Source organism: Seriola lalandi, unplaced genomic scaffold, assembly GCF_002814215.2.
Source record: "Seriola lalandi dorsalis isolate HSWRI2012SDOR001 ecotype SW California unplaced genomic scaffold, Sedor1 jcf7180002054580, whole genome shotgun sequence".
NCBI classification, from domain to species: Eukaryota; Metazoa; Chordata; class Actinopteri; order Carangiformes; family Carangidae; genus Seriola; species Seriola lalandi.
Genome location: NW_019525133.1, coordinates 1,884,239 through 1,903,682, shown reverse-complemented (window position 1 = coordinate 1,903,682; position 19,444 = coordinate 1,884,239). Strand labels below are relative to the sequence as shown.

General features: G+C 40.5%; 1 protein-coding gene across 1 annotated transcript in view; it reads left to right on the top strand.

The window, feature by feature from the left end:
- Positions 1-17,441, top strand: part of adam12b (ADAM metallopeptidase domain 12b) — a 42,613-nt gene extending 25,172 nt beyond the window's left edge. The window contains exons 12-21 of the mRNA XM_023418065.2: positions 585-780; positions 896-1,004; positions 1,479-1,677; positions 3,645-3,722; positions 5,649-5,757; positions 6,170-6,308; positions 7,348-7,456; positions 9,046-9,297; positions 14,453-14,628; positions 15,487-17,441. Of these exons, the coding sequence (XP_023273833.1) occupies positions 585-780; positions 896-1,004; positions 1,479-1,677; positions 3,645-3,722; positions 5,649-5,757; positions 6,170-6,308; positions 7,348-7,456; positions 9,046-9,297; positions 14,453-14,628; positions 15,487-15,538 (1,419 nt within the window). The 3' untranslated portion in view covers positions 15,539-17,441. The remainder of the gene's footprint in view (positions 1-584; positions 781-895; positions 1,005-1,478; positions 1,678-3,644; positions 3,723-5,648; positions 5,758-6,169; positions 6,309-7,347; positions 7,457-9,045; positions 9,298-14,452; positions 14,629-15,486) is intronic.
- Positions 17,442-19,444: the final 2,003 nt, after the last annotated feature.

Below are 19,444 nucleotides of genomic sequence, written 5' to 3'. Positions count from 1 at the left end.
CTTTGTATATGTTATCTCAATAGACAGGTTTCAATTGAAGGAAAGTTCTCAAGTTGGATTGCATAAAGTTTGCTTCTAGCTACTTACTAGTAGTTTTTGCTTTGACGTGGAAACCTTTTTCTTTCTCAGATGCGAGTCTTTTCTTATAAAATTTGTTGAAGATGATTAAACGCATAAGTCTGCTCATTGTGTCCTTAAAAATATTTCTGTTCAGACCTCCATTTCAATGCAAGACTTTGATTCCTTTTCTTTACACAAAAGAATCTTTGACCTTGTGGTACGAGACATCAGTACCATACAATTACTTACGGGGTCGGACATCTCTGTAACATTTACGGCACAATGCAAGTGTGGAAGGACAGCCTTCATATTAATGAAAAGGCCAGACCAGCAAAAGGTTAAGTATGCAGAAAAATACTGTGTTAAATGTGTGTTGTCTTCTTTGTTTTGCACAACGAAACGAAAGAAAATAACCTCAATATACTGTATGTGAGCTTCTGATGTCAGAGCAGTCAATAAATCTTCTCCAGCCTCTTCGCATTTTAACTGTTTGTTTAACTGTACTGTGCTATATGTGTTTACAGCTCAAGCCGGCTGGCACCCTGTGTCGAGAGACCAGTAACTCCTGTGACCTGCCAGAGTTTTGTACTGGTGCCAACCCTCACTGCCCAGCCAACGTTTATCTGCATGATGGGCACGCCTGCCACAATGTTGAAGGCTACTGCTACAACGGCATCTGCCAGACTCATGAGCAACAATGCATCACCCTGTGGGGACCTGGTAAATCAACATCCTCTAATAAGTTGTGTAAATAATCTTCTCTTTCAGTTGATATATCTCTCACTTCATATTGATGATTGGATTTTGTATTTTCCTTGGTTGTGTTTGCATGCAGGAGCCAAGCCCGCCCCTGGGATCTGCTTTGAGCGAGTCAACTCTGCAGGGGATCCTTACGGGAATTGTGGGAAGGACTCCAAAGGCTCCTTTGCCAAATGTGATGCAAGGTAAGACTCCGCAGCTGCACTGGCGCAGCAGAGGTACAGAGAAACGTCTGTGCAAAACACAACTGATTAGCTTAAGTGGTGTCATTAGCAACCATCATTCTGTTGTAGAATCTGACATGTGGTCTTCAAACAAAAGTTTACACGGGTGAAAAATGTAATTTAAGTATGATAGTAGCTAATTACGGTCTGAGAAAGTATTCATGAATCATTTCGTGCTATTCTTGTCAGCTAATTGTTCTAAAGATCTCCCTTTGGGTGAATTCTGTAATCAAGCCCTTTGTTAATTGATGTAATTGCTTTAATGACCGGAGGACTGCAGTGCTGCAGCTCTCTGCAGCGGTCTTTCATCTTTCTCTACAGTTACTTATCTTTGTCTGTCATTGACAGGCCTCTATGTTTTAGGCTTTTTTTAATTATCTTTTTCAATCTCACTGTGTGCACATATGGGTGTTTCTGTGTGTGTGTTGCATGCAGGGATGCAAAGTGTGGTAAAATTCAGTGCCAGGGAGGAGCCAACCGACCAGTGATCGGAACAAACGCTGTTTCCATCGAAACTAACATCCCGCTACAAGAAGGAGGGCGTATTCTCTGTCGAGGAACACACGTTTACCTTGGTGACGACATGCCCGACCCTGGACTGGTTCTGGCTGGTACAAAGTGTGGAGACGGCATGGTGAGGGATCAGTATATCATTTAATAGCAAAGAGACGGATCATGGAGTTATATTTAATTCTATCTTGAGTAGGATAGACAATGCTCATGACTCAATATCACGATTCAACATACACCGTTTAATCACATTATATGCACCAGAAATGTATGAGCCTCTGTCATCCTGAGGTCTCCTTTTGCTATTTTCTGATTGTTCAATGTTAATATTATTTCTATAGATTTTAGCTGTTAGTTTGTTGTTTATTTCCTTGCAGCTATATTATTTGATCTCTGGAGACCCCAAAACACTGACAACTGCATGTGCCTAGAGTAGTGCTCCTCTGGGTGCTGGCAGATAGAACTGCAGCACGGAGCCAAGGCAGACACACAGGGGCAGCCCTTCCTAAAGAAAAGCACTAATGAAATTAACTCCTGAGTGAATCCAGTGATCCAGATGTGCACTACACATCACGCTCAGGGCTGGAAAGACCCTTATGGCAACCAGTTATTTTATTAGGTGTCCCTCTCAACTTTTCTCCTCTTATGTGCCTACCTCAAAACCTCTCACACAGCAACAGTGACATCAGGGCCTCTTCCTGCCAAAAGCAAGAGGCCTCCCGTTTTTGGTTTCTGGAGGACTTCCCTTCTTAACTGTCTCTCCGGGTGAGGTTACAAGGCCTGTACTCAGTCTTACATTAATGGCAAACTGGTTGTGAGAGCAGATGACATGGGGCACATATGGGCAGTTTGACTAACCACCTCTGCTGCTTTATATCAGTAAGTAGGTAAATATTTTCAAAACAACTCTATAGCACCTGGACACATTTGCATGTTAGCTTCCCTGCTCAGAACATCACTAATGCAAAAGTTGCTGTTCGCTCCTGCCTCTATGCTCTCCTTATGAAAACATATGAGATGATGATGTTGTTGAGTTATACCTGTGCCTGAGGATTCCCTCAAATTCTAGTCCTTTTGGTTCTCCATGATAGAAATAAATAATTTAACAATAAATTGAACATATTAGGAACCAAAACGGTGGCGTTTCACAGTCCCTACAAGTCCCCACAAGCTCTTTCAGTCCCCTCACAGGACTTGCCCTCAGTACTTAAAAGGCCTTTGAGCTTTGTGTGCAAAATGGCTGTCTGCCATGTCAGCTTGTCTCCTGGCTACAGTCTCCCAAATTATGAGTTAGAGCCACACATTATCTGGAAATGTTGATGGCCTGAAGGTGGGTCTTTGTCATGGGCTTTTGTTATTCTCAAAAAGGTTTTTCTGTTTTCCATGCCAATCGGGGCATTAAGTTGGCAGCCCACACAATAGTGGCAGTTTGAGGAAGATGAGAGCTCCAAACTGCTTTGCCTAATGCAGGCCTTATTTTCTACATGAAAGCAACAGCTGGCTTTTTCCAGTCTGATGTTTGTCTTTGTTCTAGAGGACACGCAGCGTATTGTGCCTTTTGCATCTTCACCTCCTGAACTGCATTAAGGGTTTTGAAATGCGAGGTGCAGCCACCTGAGTGGCTTATGTAGTAGTTACAGACTAGTTTTAAATTGAATTAAAATTTAATTCCTCCCTTTCCTCCCTCTCTCCTCTCTCACTCATTTCTCAACCAAATTGACGGCCGCCAACCCTAAATCGTGGAAGTTGGAAGTTTCTTCCTGGTAAAAGGGGAGTTTTCCCTCTCCACTGTTGCCAAGTGCTTGCTCATTGTGGGAACTGTTGGGTTTCTATCTATAATACTGTAAGGAAGGCCTTGAACTTACCCTGTGAAGTGCCTTGTGATACAAATAAAACTGAATTGAAAATTGAAAGTTTTAGATGGGGAAATTGCAACTGTACTCTCTAATTTCTGGAGAGAACATGCAGCAGGCATCAATCATGCACATGCTACTTTATGGTACAGGCCATAAACGTGTGCACATTTATTCTTGTTTACTCTTCATTTTTGTGTCTATCTTTAGTTCATCAACGATGCTCTTCCTCTCATAGGTGTGCATGAACCGGCAGTGCCAGAATGTCAGTGTCTTTGGTGTGCACGAGTGCTCTGGGAAATGCAATGGACGTGGGGTGAGTGCAAAGTACATATTAGCTCAATATTTAGTGTTAGATTATGCACCAAAGCCAGTGTTACAAGCCTGTGAGGATTCTGTATTTATCTATTTAGTTTTTTACCAGCTGAGAAAAAAAATTAAGACTGTCTGTCTGTCCTATTATTGAACACAACAGCAGAGCAACCGCATGTTTACAGTACAGCCTGTGAGTTATGGCAGCTGCTCTTATGCTGTCCGATCAATCTTCGTTGTCCAACTGAGGTTAAATCAATCCCGTTTAACAGCATCATTTAGGGTCTACTTTGTTGTCCATCATCTTTTGACTGTACAGAGAGAGGAGATACGGTGCAGCAGTGCGGGGGGGGGGGGCCACAGCCGTAGTTCTATTGCAGTTTAAAAGTAACACTTCCTGCCAAGAAATGTTCACCTTTCTCTCTTATCAATAATTCAAGTGGTGCTTTTATGTTTTATTTACTTTGTTGTTTAGTTCTGTGAATCAAACACTCACCAGGGGCTACATTAGTTTGCAGTAACCTCTGATCTTCACTGTCAATTATAGCTATTCATAGTGTAGAGATGATATACGATGAGAAATCAAAGCTGAACATCCGGAACTGTATATTCCTCAAACTTGCTCTTATTAACCTGCGACTGACCAAACACCCCTGAACCAAATTAGCCCGTCAATAAAAATAAATAAATCAAGACAACTGACTAAAAAATTTGTAGCTGCCAGTAGATAAAAATAATCATATAAAAAATGACTCTGCAAGAAAATGTGAGTTCTAGAGAAATGGTATGCCACTAAGAGAGTGAACCTGAGCTGCATCTTCTCTTCTGCACAAATATCTGCCCAATCAATTTGTCTGACATTTTCTCAAACACATCGCACAGTACAAGACCTGACTGGAAAAGAGGAATTTACTAAATGTACTGCAAGAGTTTAAAGAACATTGTTTGTCTGCAAGGTAACTCACCTTATCATTCACTTTACCAAATACATTGGCATCTACATTTGGTGTTTAAAAAGCAGACGTTTACAGCTGTAGCTTTTCTGATACATCAAATGTATCGATATGAGAAGCTGAAGCTCGTGTGTGCACCCAATATAACATTCAGTGGCTGATATACGAGATGCCCTCACATATACTAAATCTTTTTTTTTTTTCTTGTTTTTTCTTTTTGTTAGTAGCCCATATTTTAAAGAAATATTTTCCACCTTACACTTCACATTTCACATTTTGTGTATCTTATTCAAATTCTACTGAAGAGATGAGAAAGATAATGTTACCCGTTCCCTCTGATGAAATTAACAGGCTTTGTTTGCGCCAGTGTTTGTCCATTTTGTGTTATAGAAACAAAAATTTTCCCGTCATGCACATAAAACTCCCCCAAATCATACCTCCCTCTGAGCCCCCAAGTGCCTCTTAACCCAGTCAAGAAGTGTCCATGGCCTGGAGGCAGGGAAGGCACTTGACTGTACGTCTGTACTAAATGTAAATCCCCCACAGCTGCACAACTGCCCTCCCTCCTCCTTCCAACTGACAGCTGGACTGCGTTACATTCGCCAGGGAATCCTCCTGGATCAAACTCCTGCGCTGGAAACCTGAGGCTTTTACAGGATGGACTCTCTCCCATGCACATGTTTTATCTATTATGACACACACGTGCACTTGTGTGCGCACACACACACACACACACACACACACGCAGCCGGTGTCCTTTTATATTGAAAGTCACTTAGACTAACTAAATAAGAGCAGTTTATTTATAAAAAATAAACCATTTCAGTTGTTGGGATTGAGCCTTTGTAGAGGACAGTGCATCATTTATATGTGGAGTTTAGCTGAAAGGAATATATATATATTTGATACCATTTGATGCTGAGCAAGAGAAATACCAGTTTAGCATGTAATAAACTGTAAAATGTACTTGTTTGCAGGTGTGCAACAACAAGAAGAACTGCCACTGTGAAGCGCACTGGGCTCCTCCATTCTGTGAGAAAGGCGGCTTCGGTGGCAGCATCGACAGCGGGCCGATGAGACTTGCAGGTATTGAGGGCGATTTCATTTCTATCCTCAGTCAACCAGTCAGAGAGACAACAGCACTATCTCAGAAATAAGCAGTAACACAAAGCTGCACCACTTGCACCTTGTACATCACTTTATTGTGCAGTCAGGAGTGGATTGATGTGTTGTTGGGACTGGAGAATAACTTACCTAGAACATCAAAACTCCTCTTCCGCCCAGAAATACATTACACTACAGATTCTGTGAGAGAAAATGGATTTCAAAGTGAGTACTTAAAGTGAGGAACAGAAATGAGCAGGGAAATGTTACTGTCAAACTGTGCCGCTGACCGTGGCCCAGCTGTAACGGTCTTTGCACCATGTCCTGTCATCGTTCTGTGCTGTAGATGTGCGTGTGTGTGTATTAATGTGCGTGTTGTCATATGTGGCATCAGCCGACAGCGTGGTCATTACTGTGGCAATCCTGGTTACCTTGGTCAGCCTTCTGGTAGCCACCGTGATCATCTTTGTGAAGAGGAAGACCCTGCTGCGACTCCTCTTCACCAATAAGAAGAGCACCTTGGAGAAACTCAGGTGACGCATCGCTCCATGAAACAAAACAGAGAACCATTGAGCTTTGCATGTTGTGAGGCTGCTTAGACTTTAGCAAAAAGAAAAAAAAACTTGAGAAATTTCAATTTTAAGTAAAGTTCTTGTTCCTGCTGAAATTGTTGCGTCATTTTAAAGCTGTAACTTTTTAAATCTGAAGTAACACCTTACAGTTTCACTCCAGTGTATTGTTTTTACAGAATCAATTCGGCTTAGAAATACTTTTTATCAGTTTCTAGCTTGGGTGCACCAGGGTAGCTGTACATAACTTTAGGCAAGTAAAGTAAAAGCTTTTTTGTTTGGTAAACAGATTTGTTTTGCCCTGTAAACTAATTTATGATTTCTATGCCAAACAAAATGTGTGTCTTATCTCAAAAGTGCAATTTATGTAAATGGCAGCATCACCACAGCACCAAAATTTTAAAAGCTGGTAACACTTTATTTTACAGGTCCATAATTTCTCTGATATTCTCCTAATAATTTCCAGGAAGTTTCCTGGAGAGAACTGTGTAATGTGGCAGTAATGCTGGGGAAAATGGAGATTGTGTTCAACTGGTAAACTTCCAGTTAATTAAATTTGAATGAACTGCGAGTGTAACCAGTGAGAGCTCTTGTGTCTATGAGTAACATTTGTAAACAGGGGGAAAACAGGCCTGTTTTTTGGATTGTGATCAGTTTAGAAGACAAGACTCAAAACCTCATCTGATGTGTTTCATCAGGAGTATGTTGTTATGGTTTGATCACAGGCAGTGGCCTGTGGCAACGCGGTCATCACATTTTAACTGAAATGTAGCTGAACTCTGAATGGTGCACAGAAATATGTGACTTCACCTTTTTCTAAGGGAGACGATGTCAAACCAGTGAAAGAAACAAAGACACAAACACACAAGATCCGTCATGTGAAACAACCAACCAAAATTTTTGGCGGAAAAGGTTGTGTTCATGTCAGACCACATCATTCACAATAAGCTGATTGAGGAAATAGTTTTTCGGGGCCTTTAAATTCTTTTATTGTGTCCTTCAGATCTGTGCAGGCCAGCAGGCCGACCAGCCCCATCAGGACTCAGTCCATGTACAGGCCAACGCCTCAACGTAAACCTCCACCCAAACCCTCTGGAGCCAGTATTTATAAGGTGAGTCACTCTCTACAATCTGTCTCTTACTGTTTATACGTGTATATGTACATTCATATACACCCGTATATTTATTGTGTGTGTGTGTGTGTGTGTGTGTGTGTGCTCTTTCCTGTCATAGGCCATTTGATTTGATTTCTTTTATAATAATACTTTAGCTCGACTTGTCACGCTCCCAGGCTTGTTGACAAAGCCAGATGACGGTAAGCCGGGTGATTGATTCAGCATCACTATATCTCTATCGAAGAAATATTAATTACGCCGCTATTGTTGACAGGAGGAAGAGAAACTTTAATTGAGAGATTGCTCTTTTAAATGAGACTCAGGATGTTGTTTTTTGAGCCTCTTTAATATTTATGATAAAATGATTTTTTTCATGAGGAGGGAGCAGAGTTGATTGATTCAGGCAGAGGAAGAAAATTGGTTTTGATTTGTTTGCTGGAAATGATAAGCACAAAGGGAGATTACCTGTCATTTGCATGTGTATGACAAACTGAAGACACATGCATATATGCATGAGTGTGTGTGTGTGTGTGTGTGTGTGTGTGTGTATGTGTGTATGTGTGTGTGGATCTACCTTTTGTTTGCACTGGCCTGTATCTGCAGCAGCTGTGTATAAAAGTTATGTCTAACATCATAATTGAGTGTCGAAGTCTATCTTATCTTTTATTTTTAGTAGCGCACTGTCCATGAGGAGGACCACTTCAGCCATTCCCTGGTGTCCACATGTCAGTCAGCTCTCACTGAATACATCTACATTGTGTGCGTGTGTGCATGTGCTGTCCAGCAGCCAAATCCTTTCTGGCCATTTTAGGTGTTATTGGTTTGTTCTGGAGTGGAGGGGAACAGCTGGTCAGGCCATGTGGTCAGACTCTGGCTTTTACATTTGCAGCACATCATATTAATAATAATGTTGTTTTCAGTTTTATGACTGACTCTGACATCAGCTGTTTCACACTAAGGAGGGGTTTATGACTGAAGTGGAATTTTATGCTCTATGCCTGCAGTACACCTCAGTGTCTCAGGTTAAAGCTTTTCAGCAATCGTTACACAAGACTAGGGCTGCAACTAATTACTATTTTTATGATCATTTAATGTGTTTATCATTTTATAAATCTATCTTACCATTTAGTCTAGAATATGTCAGAAAATAGTGAAAAATGCCCGTCGTAATTTCTCAAAACCTTCACAGCCTTCAAAAATATGACAAATAATCAAATGATTATTGACAAAAGGTTTTCCATTAATTTTCTGTTGATGAATACTAAATGTTAGGGGTACATGATTATCTTGGAGAGTGAGACTGGAAGAGAAGAGAAACAAAGACATTTTGAAATGTCACAGAAAAAGCTCTGGGATGAATAATAAGACTAAAGATGCCTGAACTCCATTTAGCTGCTGCAGTTTACTGCTTCGGTTTACTGTCTGTTTATTGTCTAACGGGGACACTTGAAGAGAACACAGCCATCATTAATGTCTTCCCTGTTATGACAAGTCAAAACATCTGCTGTGAAAAACACCCACATGACTGCCATAACGGATAACTGATGGAGTCACTGAGGATAACTTCCTCTCATCCTCTTTTCCAGCCTTCTCTCCTGAGCGCGGAGCCTCTTCTGCCTCCGCACAACTTCCACTCTCACAGCCTGCGCAGACTGCCCCTCTACCAGCCCCTGCACATCAGCCAGCCCATGCCGGTGTCTCTGAGTGTGGGTCAGCCTACCCTGCCTCCTCTCCCGGCCCACCACAGGGTCCTGCCTGCCCACACGTCCCTCTCACCACCTCGAGTGCCACCTTTTCTCAGTCTGCCTCGCCAGCAGTCATCATACAGAGTAGACCAGGTTTGTTGATGAATGTTTTTTTTTTTTTTTTCCCCAACAGTTATGTGACTTTGATCTCCACTGTGTGCTGACTCAATAATTCAGAAATTCTACATAGTTTGTACCTTTTCCTTGGTCATATATTGTATTTTAATAGTTTAAAATAGGAATTTATTTTTCTAGACCACAGCTTTAATGGACCATATATGTGGCATAGCCCATTAATATTTTAACGTACATTACTCCTGACTATTTTCTAAACCATACCGTAGGTTTCTGCTTTGATTTTCTGCAGTATATCAATTTCATTTCATTTTTAATAGAGGATGAAAACAAACCTGCTGAGACTTGAAACTTTCTCGAAATAGGTCACAGTGAACATTTCGTTTGCATTTTTTTCTTTTACACTCTCATTGGATCCTAATGAATCCTTGGTGGTGCATTTAAGGACACTCTGACATCAGACATTTGAGTCAGCTGCTAAAGAAGCATTGCAATCATGGGCTATGTTGTTGCCAAAACAGTTTCACTGTTCTGGAACTTTCAGTCGTATCACATAATCCTCTTCAGCAGATGATGATTTCCCAGTGATTAATGAATTGTAGATGTTCAAATTTCCATTTTTCTGAGTCCTTGAAGTAATTCTCCTCCATTTTGGCTTGAAGCGTAACACTTAATGTTCTTTTATGATCTTGGAAATGAGTTGTAATTTTGTCAACTACAAGGTCAAGGTGGTTTGTTGCTGGAAAAAACAGACTTATAAGATAAACAACAAACAAATATGGATGTTGAAAAATAATCAAGTGGATCTACTCATTTCCCAGATGTCACAGTTTCCTTGGACACAGATGAAGAGCTTTAAAATGAGTCCATGCTCACGCTGCATTACCACGTGACAATAATGTAACGTTAACAATAAATAAAGCGGAAGAAGTGCTGACTCTAATGGATTACCTATGTCAAACTAATTTTATGTCTATGATTTTCATAGCCATACTAAAATTAACAGAAACCAGTGAGATGGAATGGAAGGAAGGAAATAAATCTGAAAACCCAGCTACTCTTTAAAAAATTTTCTGCAGTAATGTAGAATATATGCAAATTGTAGTTAATGGTCTAAAACTTGCACAGCCACCTGTATGGTCATTTTTAAAGGTTGTAGCAAAGTGCTGGATACCACAACTCGCTACACTTCTGCACTGCGGGCGGCTCACTTGCTCGTATCGACGGCAAAATTCAATCCGTCTCCCTCCCTCCCTGTGACCCAGCTCCTGAGTAAGGCGCTGCTTTCTGCTGAGCCAGCAGTATTGGATGCAGTGGTGATAGTAAATCCATCTGTCTGCTCTGGTGGTGGATCCAAATCCTGATTCGTTTGTGTACCAGCACAGCGAGGAGAGTTGTGCTGGATGTTGGCTCTCTGTGAGCTGCAGCGGGGGTGCATGGGAAATTGGCAGATTCGTGCTGCTTTAAAAAAGAAAAGAAAAGAAAAAAGACATCAGCTTTGTCATATGACACTTGTCTCTGTTGGATAAAGAGCAAAACATAATCCCAGATCATGAAGGACTCAGAGGGGAGCATGTCGTTTTAATACCTCAGGCCTTAATCATTTAGATGAGCAGCAGTGGTGGAAAGTGACTAAGTACAGGTGTACCAAGTGAGGTGCTTGAGTATTGCCATTTTGTGCTACTTTATACTTACTTCCTCCACTGCGTTTTGGAAGCAAGTATAGTGAGCTACTTTTCACTCCACTACATGAATTTTACAGTTAATGGTTACTCTTCAGATTAAATATTTTACATTAAAAAATATGAGCTTATAAAATACAATACATTATTAAAGATTAAACCAGTGATTCCCAAAAGGTTGGGCTGGTCGGCCCCTACATGAAAGTAAGCTTCATGTAGTTGGACCCTCTTGTCACATTTCAGATGTCTGTGAGACATCATTTATCATTTAAATAAGTGATTTGAAGGTGAGTGAGGTAAAAATATTAAATACTTTACAGAAAGCAAAGATCAGAAGAAGCTGTACTGCAATTTGTTGTAACATAACTAACAGATTTATCAGGGGGCCAGACCCCAAGGTTGAGAGGCGCTGGACTACACGCTACCTAACTGTATATGAAGTAGTTAAAACTAGCTGCAACTCGAGCAGATACAGCAGTAAAGTGCTACTCACACACTCGTGAATGTGCATTAACTATCTTTATGTAGTATTTTCACTTCAGCAGGATTTTAACTGCAGGACTTAAACTTGTAATAGAGTATTTGTACATCGCCGTGTTGGTACTTTTTCTTAAGTAAATGATCTGAATATGTGCTCAGCAGAAACAACTGGCATCATACCCAGGTTTGGATGGTTTTGTGGTGTCCAGCATATCACCCTTGATTGTTGTGGACTTGTGCCAGCTAAAGATGCACTTTAGCTGAAAGGCCGCTGTTTGCTTTATAAATAGGCTGCTCACTGGGCTGCCAAAACAATGAAACCCTGCTACCTGCTAATATCTACTAGCTCATTTTGCTGTAATGAAACAGATGGAGCGAGAAGAGACACCGCATGTAGGTCAGAAACAGAAGAGGGGATTCTGTTGAGATTTAATGACAGTCCAGCAAGGACGTAGAGGACATCAATCCTTAAAGAGAAAGTGTATTACAAGCTTATTGTAATACTTGACACAACCTCCCCTGCTGTCTGTGCCAATATGTCTTATTTTAAGACTTCTTCCAAAGGCTGTCTTCTGCCTGCATGCCAACAGCACCCCATTAATATGGAGGGGTTTCCAGGAGAATAAAGCCTATCCTGCATTTATTACAATAAGGTGGTGTATGAAAAGAAATCAGTGTAGGAGCTGAGAATTTTCACAAACAGACACGCTCTGTTAATATCTTGTTCGGCTGAAGGAAAAATACATATCAGATATCTTTAGAGTCAAATAAATGTGAGGAAAATAAGCTCTAACCTGGTTCAGGTGCGCTGCAAAAGTAGACTGCGGCATCGTACCGCTGAGGAGTGAAAGTCATGCCTTTCCAAAATGTCATCTTTTCAGGAACTCAGAAAAATAGCTTTGTTTTTTGGCCAGACGACCGCGCATTTTTCAGTTCCTCCGGAGGGTTTTGAAAGGTGCTTGTAAGCCCAAGGCTCATAGATCTTTCTCAAGCCAGAGGACAGTGCAATCCTTCATTTTGAATTAAGACATGTGAACACCACCAAGACTCCAGTTACAGTGTGAGGGTTTCTGCCAAGAGCGGCATTAGAATGCACATGGGTCCTGGATTATTCTTGCATTTGAGTGGATGCATCTGTCTATTTACATCTTTGTTTTCTCCTCTCCTCTCTTTGGAGAAAAAAAAAAAAACAGCCTGATTTTGTGTGTTTTTCTGGAGAAGGAGTTGCTCTTCACTGAAACTGAACGGTCCACAGGACTGGTTTGTCAGGAGTGAATGTGTACTTGAAGATCACAGTGTGTGGTCCACTGTGTGTGGAAGTCTCTGTTAGTTTCAATTAATATTCACACAGATCCCTCTAATGGGATCTTACTGTGTACGTTTTATCACCCCCAAATTCTCGACAAGTAAAAGCAGTATCCACATGGGACTGTGAAGCAGATTCTAACTGAAACAAACCTGCTGTGCCTTTAACGGAGCTCCGTCTGATGAAAGCATCATAACATTTCAACCTCTGTGGGGTATCTTGTGTTTTTAACTGTGTCTGAAAAGCTTTGGGCAAATGTTGTGTTTGTAAAAACAACTTTTTCTGTATAAAGAAAAAGATGTTATGACATGAATGAATTGTTGCTATTGTTTTTTGAAGAACTTACTGATTACCAGTCGGCATATAATATACTATGGTGTGACTTGTGGTAATTCAGATATGGTTGAAATATGTTATGTACAAAGTTATTGCTTAATTTGTAACAGGCAACTAATTTGATGATCAATTGAACATTTAAAGTGCATGTTCACATGGTTGTGTGTCCGACAAAACAAGAAATACAGAAATAAACAGCAGATTAATAGATAATGTAACAGCACATTAACTAACTACATGACCAAAAGTATGTGGACATAAAGTAGGTGGAGGTCCAAGTGCAGGTTTTGGTCTGGGCCCTGTGCTGGCAAGTCAAGTTCTCCAACATCCAACAGTGACAACCATTTCCTTATAGGCCTTGTGTTGTGCACAGGGGATGTTGTCAGGCTGAAACTGTTGCCACACAGTTGGAAGTACACTATTATCTAAACTATATCATTGTAGCTGTGACATGAAGATTTTCTTTAATTGAAACCAATCGGCCCACATCATGAAAGACAAGCTCCAGACCATAAACGTGTGTGATCAGGGGGATGTCTACATACTTTTGGCCATATAGTGAAGACATGAAAAGCACAATCCCTATAGCAGCCAATCTTTCTACAGGTTATTTGGTTCCTCAGGCGTTTCTGTTAAAAAATGACCTTCGTGCAAACATGGCTGGGATCGAGTCCTCGGAGTCACGCAGCAGTGAACACTCACAGGTTTATGACTCTGTATGTTGATGTGACAAATTCGGTCGCATCTTGACTGCATTCATGAATGTTTTAAACCTTCCAGCTCTGTAAGTCTTATCCATGCATGATGTGGAAAACTTTTTTTTTTTTGTATGTATGCATATTACTTTCAGTTTGTCCATGTAGTACTCTGTGTGGTGTGGTGTGGTGTGGTGTGGGTGTGTGTTTGTGTGGGGGTGTGGGGGAGGTTTTGTGTGTGCGTGCGTGACGGTAGCCAGATTCCTGGTAGCAGATGTTTATCACTGCCTCGCCTCCTCGCTGTAGATTAGTAACACATGATGGCACCTCATTCAGATAACCTTCTGCACTCGCACAGCACTGCCACAGACAGGGTGGTGACGCGGAGGAGGCGGTTTGAGATTCCTCTCATGTTAGTGGTAGGAATTCAGAGAAGATGCTGATAACACAGTGCCCTCTAGTGAAACGTGTCTGCTTCTGTCTACACATAGCTTCGATACAGCTAATTCATGTTTAAAGGGAGATAGAAGGTGACGTGCTATCTTATTCGGTTTTCCATACATGTGTCTAAAGATAAGATTAATGTGCTTTGTGGTGTTTTTTTTTTAAAATAAATGTCGCCCAGCAAATTGTATTGATCTGATGCACCGAATGTGACTTTTCTTTTTCTTCAGGACTTTGAGAAGCCCAGTCCACCCCAGAAACCCCTTCCTGCAGACCCACTAGGGAGGAGCTCTCGGCTGGGTCACAGTGCCACAGCAGCGGGGGTCCACATCCCCGGCGCTGGACCCCTCCCCATACCTATCCCCACTGTGCCCAGGCCTCCACCCACCATCCCTCTACCCAGCAGGTCAGTGCAACGTGACCGGAATCACATGTCTCAGACGGGAAATATGCAACATGGTTTCAAATGCCTGTTAAAGTGACGGCTTGTTGTCGTTCATTGTTGCAGCTTTATTCAGACTTACAGAATCAAGCAAAATGTTGCATGATGTTTGGCATCAGAGGACGCTGCCGGAAAGTAATGATATTGAGGAAGAAAAGAAGTGTCCTCTGTTCTTATTTTTCCAGCGATTAATTATCCATTAATGACCATCGTGAGCATGAGGGACAAACTCTAATAGATTTTCTCAACAGTTTCATCACTTTTTGAGACTCTCGTGACTCGTTAAACTCCCATTTGCTCACACGCTGTGTGCAGAGTGTTTGGTGGATGTTCATAGTTTCATCCATCCACCCAGGACTGCTAGTCTGATTATTATTGTGGTAGTACGAGGGTTTTTCAGCCTCTTGTGCCCGACCACACTAAAGGCAAAAAACCTTGTTGGCTCATTCACAGTGATTCCTGGTTTATGAAACCACAGTTATTTTGGTTGTGCATAAGATGGTGATGGTGAAGTCATAGTTTTATTACACTGTTCCATTTAATATCTCTCTATATTTAACCTCGTTCTGCTGAAGCCTTTGCATGAATCCAACGGAAATCAATTCAGGCTTGTGCCGTGCTGGAAGTGTAACAAAAATATGACAGAAAGTAGTAAGAAAAAATGCCTCATGCTTATTTAGACAGGAGATCAACATGTTTAATCAGATTGTGTCTGCAAGGGGAGATTTTGCTTCAGGACACACTATTAAGCATGTGCTATGTCATTGATTGGGAACATTTTATCTTTACTGTCATGTGTTTACACTTCTGCTTCCGTTTCAGACCTGTGCCGGTGTTGCCCTACAGACCACCAAAGACTCATAAGGACTGCTGAGCTCTTGTTGTCATGGACGAGTATATCTCCCATCAACAGATAGAGACTTTCTTGATTTGCACTAATTACTGAGACTTCTGTAAGACCCTGCGGACAGTTGGAAGCGTCACAGAGTGTCTAGTGAAAGGGGGCTAACATCACACCTCGGTGTTAACGCCTCTAAAAGGTGCTTTGTTGTCCTCGCTCAGGTACCAATGAACTATTTATCTATTTAACTATTTAACTTCAATATCACCAGTTTGTGCACAGAGCACTCTGATGAAGAGTGATTTTCCCCATGGAAAAGTTTAGGAAAAGAAAGAAACATGGTGTCATTTAGGATATTTCTTTTGCATTCTTTGGTGATTTTTATACTTTTTTCTCAAATGAAATGCTGAAATATATGATGTTTTTTATAATCAGTCAAGTTGCTTGAATAATAGAAGTGCGAAAAGGTTTGTTTTTGGACTTAAGTGAAGAAAAAGGGAAATGGAGCACAACTCAGCAAGTTGTCAGTGTAGCTTGTGGCCCATAGAGCAGTGTTATTTATTCAGTTTTTCATATTGTTATGATGTATTCAATACCAAATACATCTTTTATATCCATGCCGCCATGGTGCTAAAAAAAAATAGATATTAATCAAATCCTTTGTTTCCTTAAATGTAATGGAAAAATGCAGCAGTTCCAGCAGTTTTTCTAGGTGCATCATCTAAAAACTAGTCAAACTCATATTAAAGCCTCTACATTTTTATTGAGGGATCAGCTCATTTTGCAGTCTCACAGTCAGTCTCCTTCATTTCCTTATAAGTTCACTCTCACAGTGAAGTACAAACAGGAAAAGCTCTTTTCACACATTTCACACAGGCTCTGACACACTGCTCACGGCATGTGTTGGACGCTCAGCGTGTTCTCCTGATACTGGCAGACGCTGCAGAGCCTCAACAGATTCGACAGGCTGATTGTGTTCCAGAGAATTACACCAACACCAAATAATTCAACATTAACTACGGTGTTTGTATGTTTAACATTTACGCTCACTTTGTCCTTGAGTGTGCGAGCCAAGTCAGATGACTTCAGCGCTGTGAGCTTCCCAAGCTCCTCCTCCACCGTATCAACATGATTTTTTACCTTATCTGTCCTGTCTTTTTTTTTTTTTTTCCCCTCTTTGCCTTTATCCCATTACATTTTGATTTTGTATGGCTGAATTATTCTTGAACTCTGATTATTCATGCATCGTTCATTCGATTCAGAGCATGCCGTTGCACTTTGAGTTTGGCACTTTCCTTGATGTTATTTGTCGTTGACTTGCTGGTGTAAGAGGAAGGATTCAGCTGTTAAAATCTTCACAGTGCAGTTCTTTTCCCTGTGTCAGTGTTCACTTTGGATAATGCATTTTGTATTTGCAGTGTATCCACTCGCAGTGCTCGTCCTCTCACCACTGCTGAATGATTGAAGTCAGTGAAGCCCTGCATACCATTGTTGCATTCGTGTACAGAAGTGTGCAAGTAATGCTTTTTTCTTTGTTTCTGGAGATGTTCACACATGTTCAACAGTCAGGGCAACTGCTCTCTGTTGGGAAATATGTTAGTGCTGTGTTAAATTAGTCGTTAAATGTTTATGCCATTTGTAAATCCTAAATGTACTGTGTTTATTTGCATAACTGTAACATGTTTAAAAGCCATTGTAAAGTGTAAATATTGTACGTCAGTAATCATTCTCTTCTTTTTATGTTGTTTTTTTACAAGCACAGTAATATAAGAACTGCTCTGAGGCCGTTCCCCACTTACACTAGGTGGTGAAAACATGATTTTGAACATTTTAACCTATAACTCGTAGGCCAGAGACAAATGTTTCAGGATAACATTTAAACTGAGAAGTTTGGTTGATGAAATCAGAGCCAAATAAAACTGCCTTTATGACTGTTTACGACACGTTGTTTTGATTTCATTCTCACCTTGCTGAGCTTTAGAGAAACCTTTTTAAAACTAGTTAGATAAGGACTCATGAGGATAAAAGTTTTCATTTGATGAACATGAATCATTCAAGGATGCCATGATAACTTATTTTATTGTCGCTGTTAAAGCTCAGTCTCAGTCAGCCCACCTCATAACGAAGCCACTAAGAAGTCACCATGACAAACAAGGAGTCTGATCATTTGGAAAGGTATGAATATGTATCACACTCCTGTGACGAGCAACAACACAACACTCATGAAGACAAATGAGAAAACAACAATAAAACTTAAGTTGTTTTGCTCATCCTTTCTTCTAATAAGCAGCAGTCCATAAACAGTGATTCTTAGTGTCAAGAAAAGCACTTCAGTGACTTCCTGTATGAAAGAGTCCCACCAGTCTGTTACCTCACTCATTACATGCAGGTCTCCTTTTGCCTCAGCAGCCTGTCTTTGTTGTTCAACACTGCCACCTGTCAAGCAACAGTGGTCATTACAAAAACTGAAGCACATCCCTCCCTCCAGTTTGATCTTGCTATGTTTCCTTCATGTGCCTCTCAAGCCAGAGTCCTGATTAAGGATCAGCTCCCCCAAATTAGATCATTACTGGAAAGGAATGTGAAAACAGGAAAAACCTCTGACCTGTAAACTGAGTGAACTGAAGAAGATCAGTGTCTATAATCAAATAAACACTGCTACTTACACACATAACCGTAAAGAAAACGCATCTCATAAATTATGTTTAGGCAAAAAGAAAAATGTCCATGTATTTATTTATTTTATTAGGTAGCATATTTGCTGAGGTAACAGTTGTAATATCACACTATGTATCAATGTAGATCAATGTTTAATCAGCATTTTACTACTGTAGTTTGTTGAGATGGAACTAAGTTTCCAAATCATTATTTTCATTATGGATTCATCTGCTGTTTTCTTTATTAATCAATTAATTGGTTGGAAAAATATAGAAAACTGAGAAATGCGCTCACAATTATCCAGAGTGACACACATTCACAATGCATATTCCCAAACCTAAAGATTATTTAAAAATGAATTACAACCTGGGAGCTTGAAATGTTGGACTTATTTGCAGGAAAAATCTAAATAGTGGCCATTTAATTCTCTGATAATTTGCTTAAAAATTAAAAACTTGTATATACTGTTGGGTAGTTTAATTCATTAAAAAAAAAAAAAATCATGTTTTATAAGCACTTCAACTCCACTACAATGCAGAGGGAGATAATGTTCTTTTTCCTCCACTACAATTATCCGACAGCTTTTATGAAGTATGACTGTAAGTACTTGCTCCAGGCCTTGCTGTCAACAGGGGGCCTCAAAATGAGAAAATTACGTACGGGACGTCTCTTCCACATTCCTCTGCTCACTTGATGTTACAGTATGATTCAATAGTGTTTACCATTTATAAACCACAGAGGTCCAATTCTTGTCAGGTTTTCCGGTTTAAACGTATAGAAGCTATAAGCCGCTCAAAGATAAGAATAACAGTAACAACGTTTCATATACCCACAAGCCCACATTACAAATTTTGTTTTAATACTGTTACTAAAGAACATTTCTTCTTTGTTTTTCTTCGATATTATTCTACAACTGAAAAACTATAGGCACAACAGACGTGTGCTGACCTCTATAGGTCTTCATTTTCTGGCTTTCATTGGTTTTTGGATGTAGACCTTAATTGTTCCTGTTTATCGACCACTGAGATAATTACTAAATTAAATCACAGTTGATAAATAAATGCATTTTACACTATGTAGAGCTTGTGTCCTTTGCGTGTGAGCCAGTTCTCTTTGTAAACACCAGACCCCTCTGAGTCCCTGCCCATCTATCTTTGTTCTCAGACCAGTGTGTGTGTGTGTGTGTGTGTGTGTGTGTCATCTGTTGATGACCGCACTTCTATGGGATTAATGGCCACATGACAACACTGGGCTGGCCGCCTAGCGAGCCTTTCATTTGGC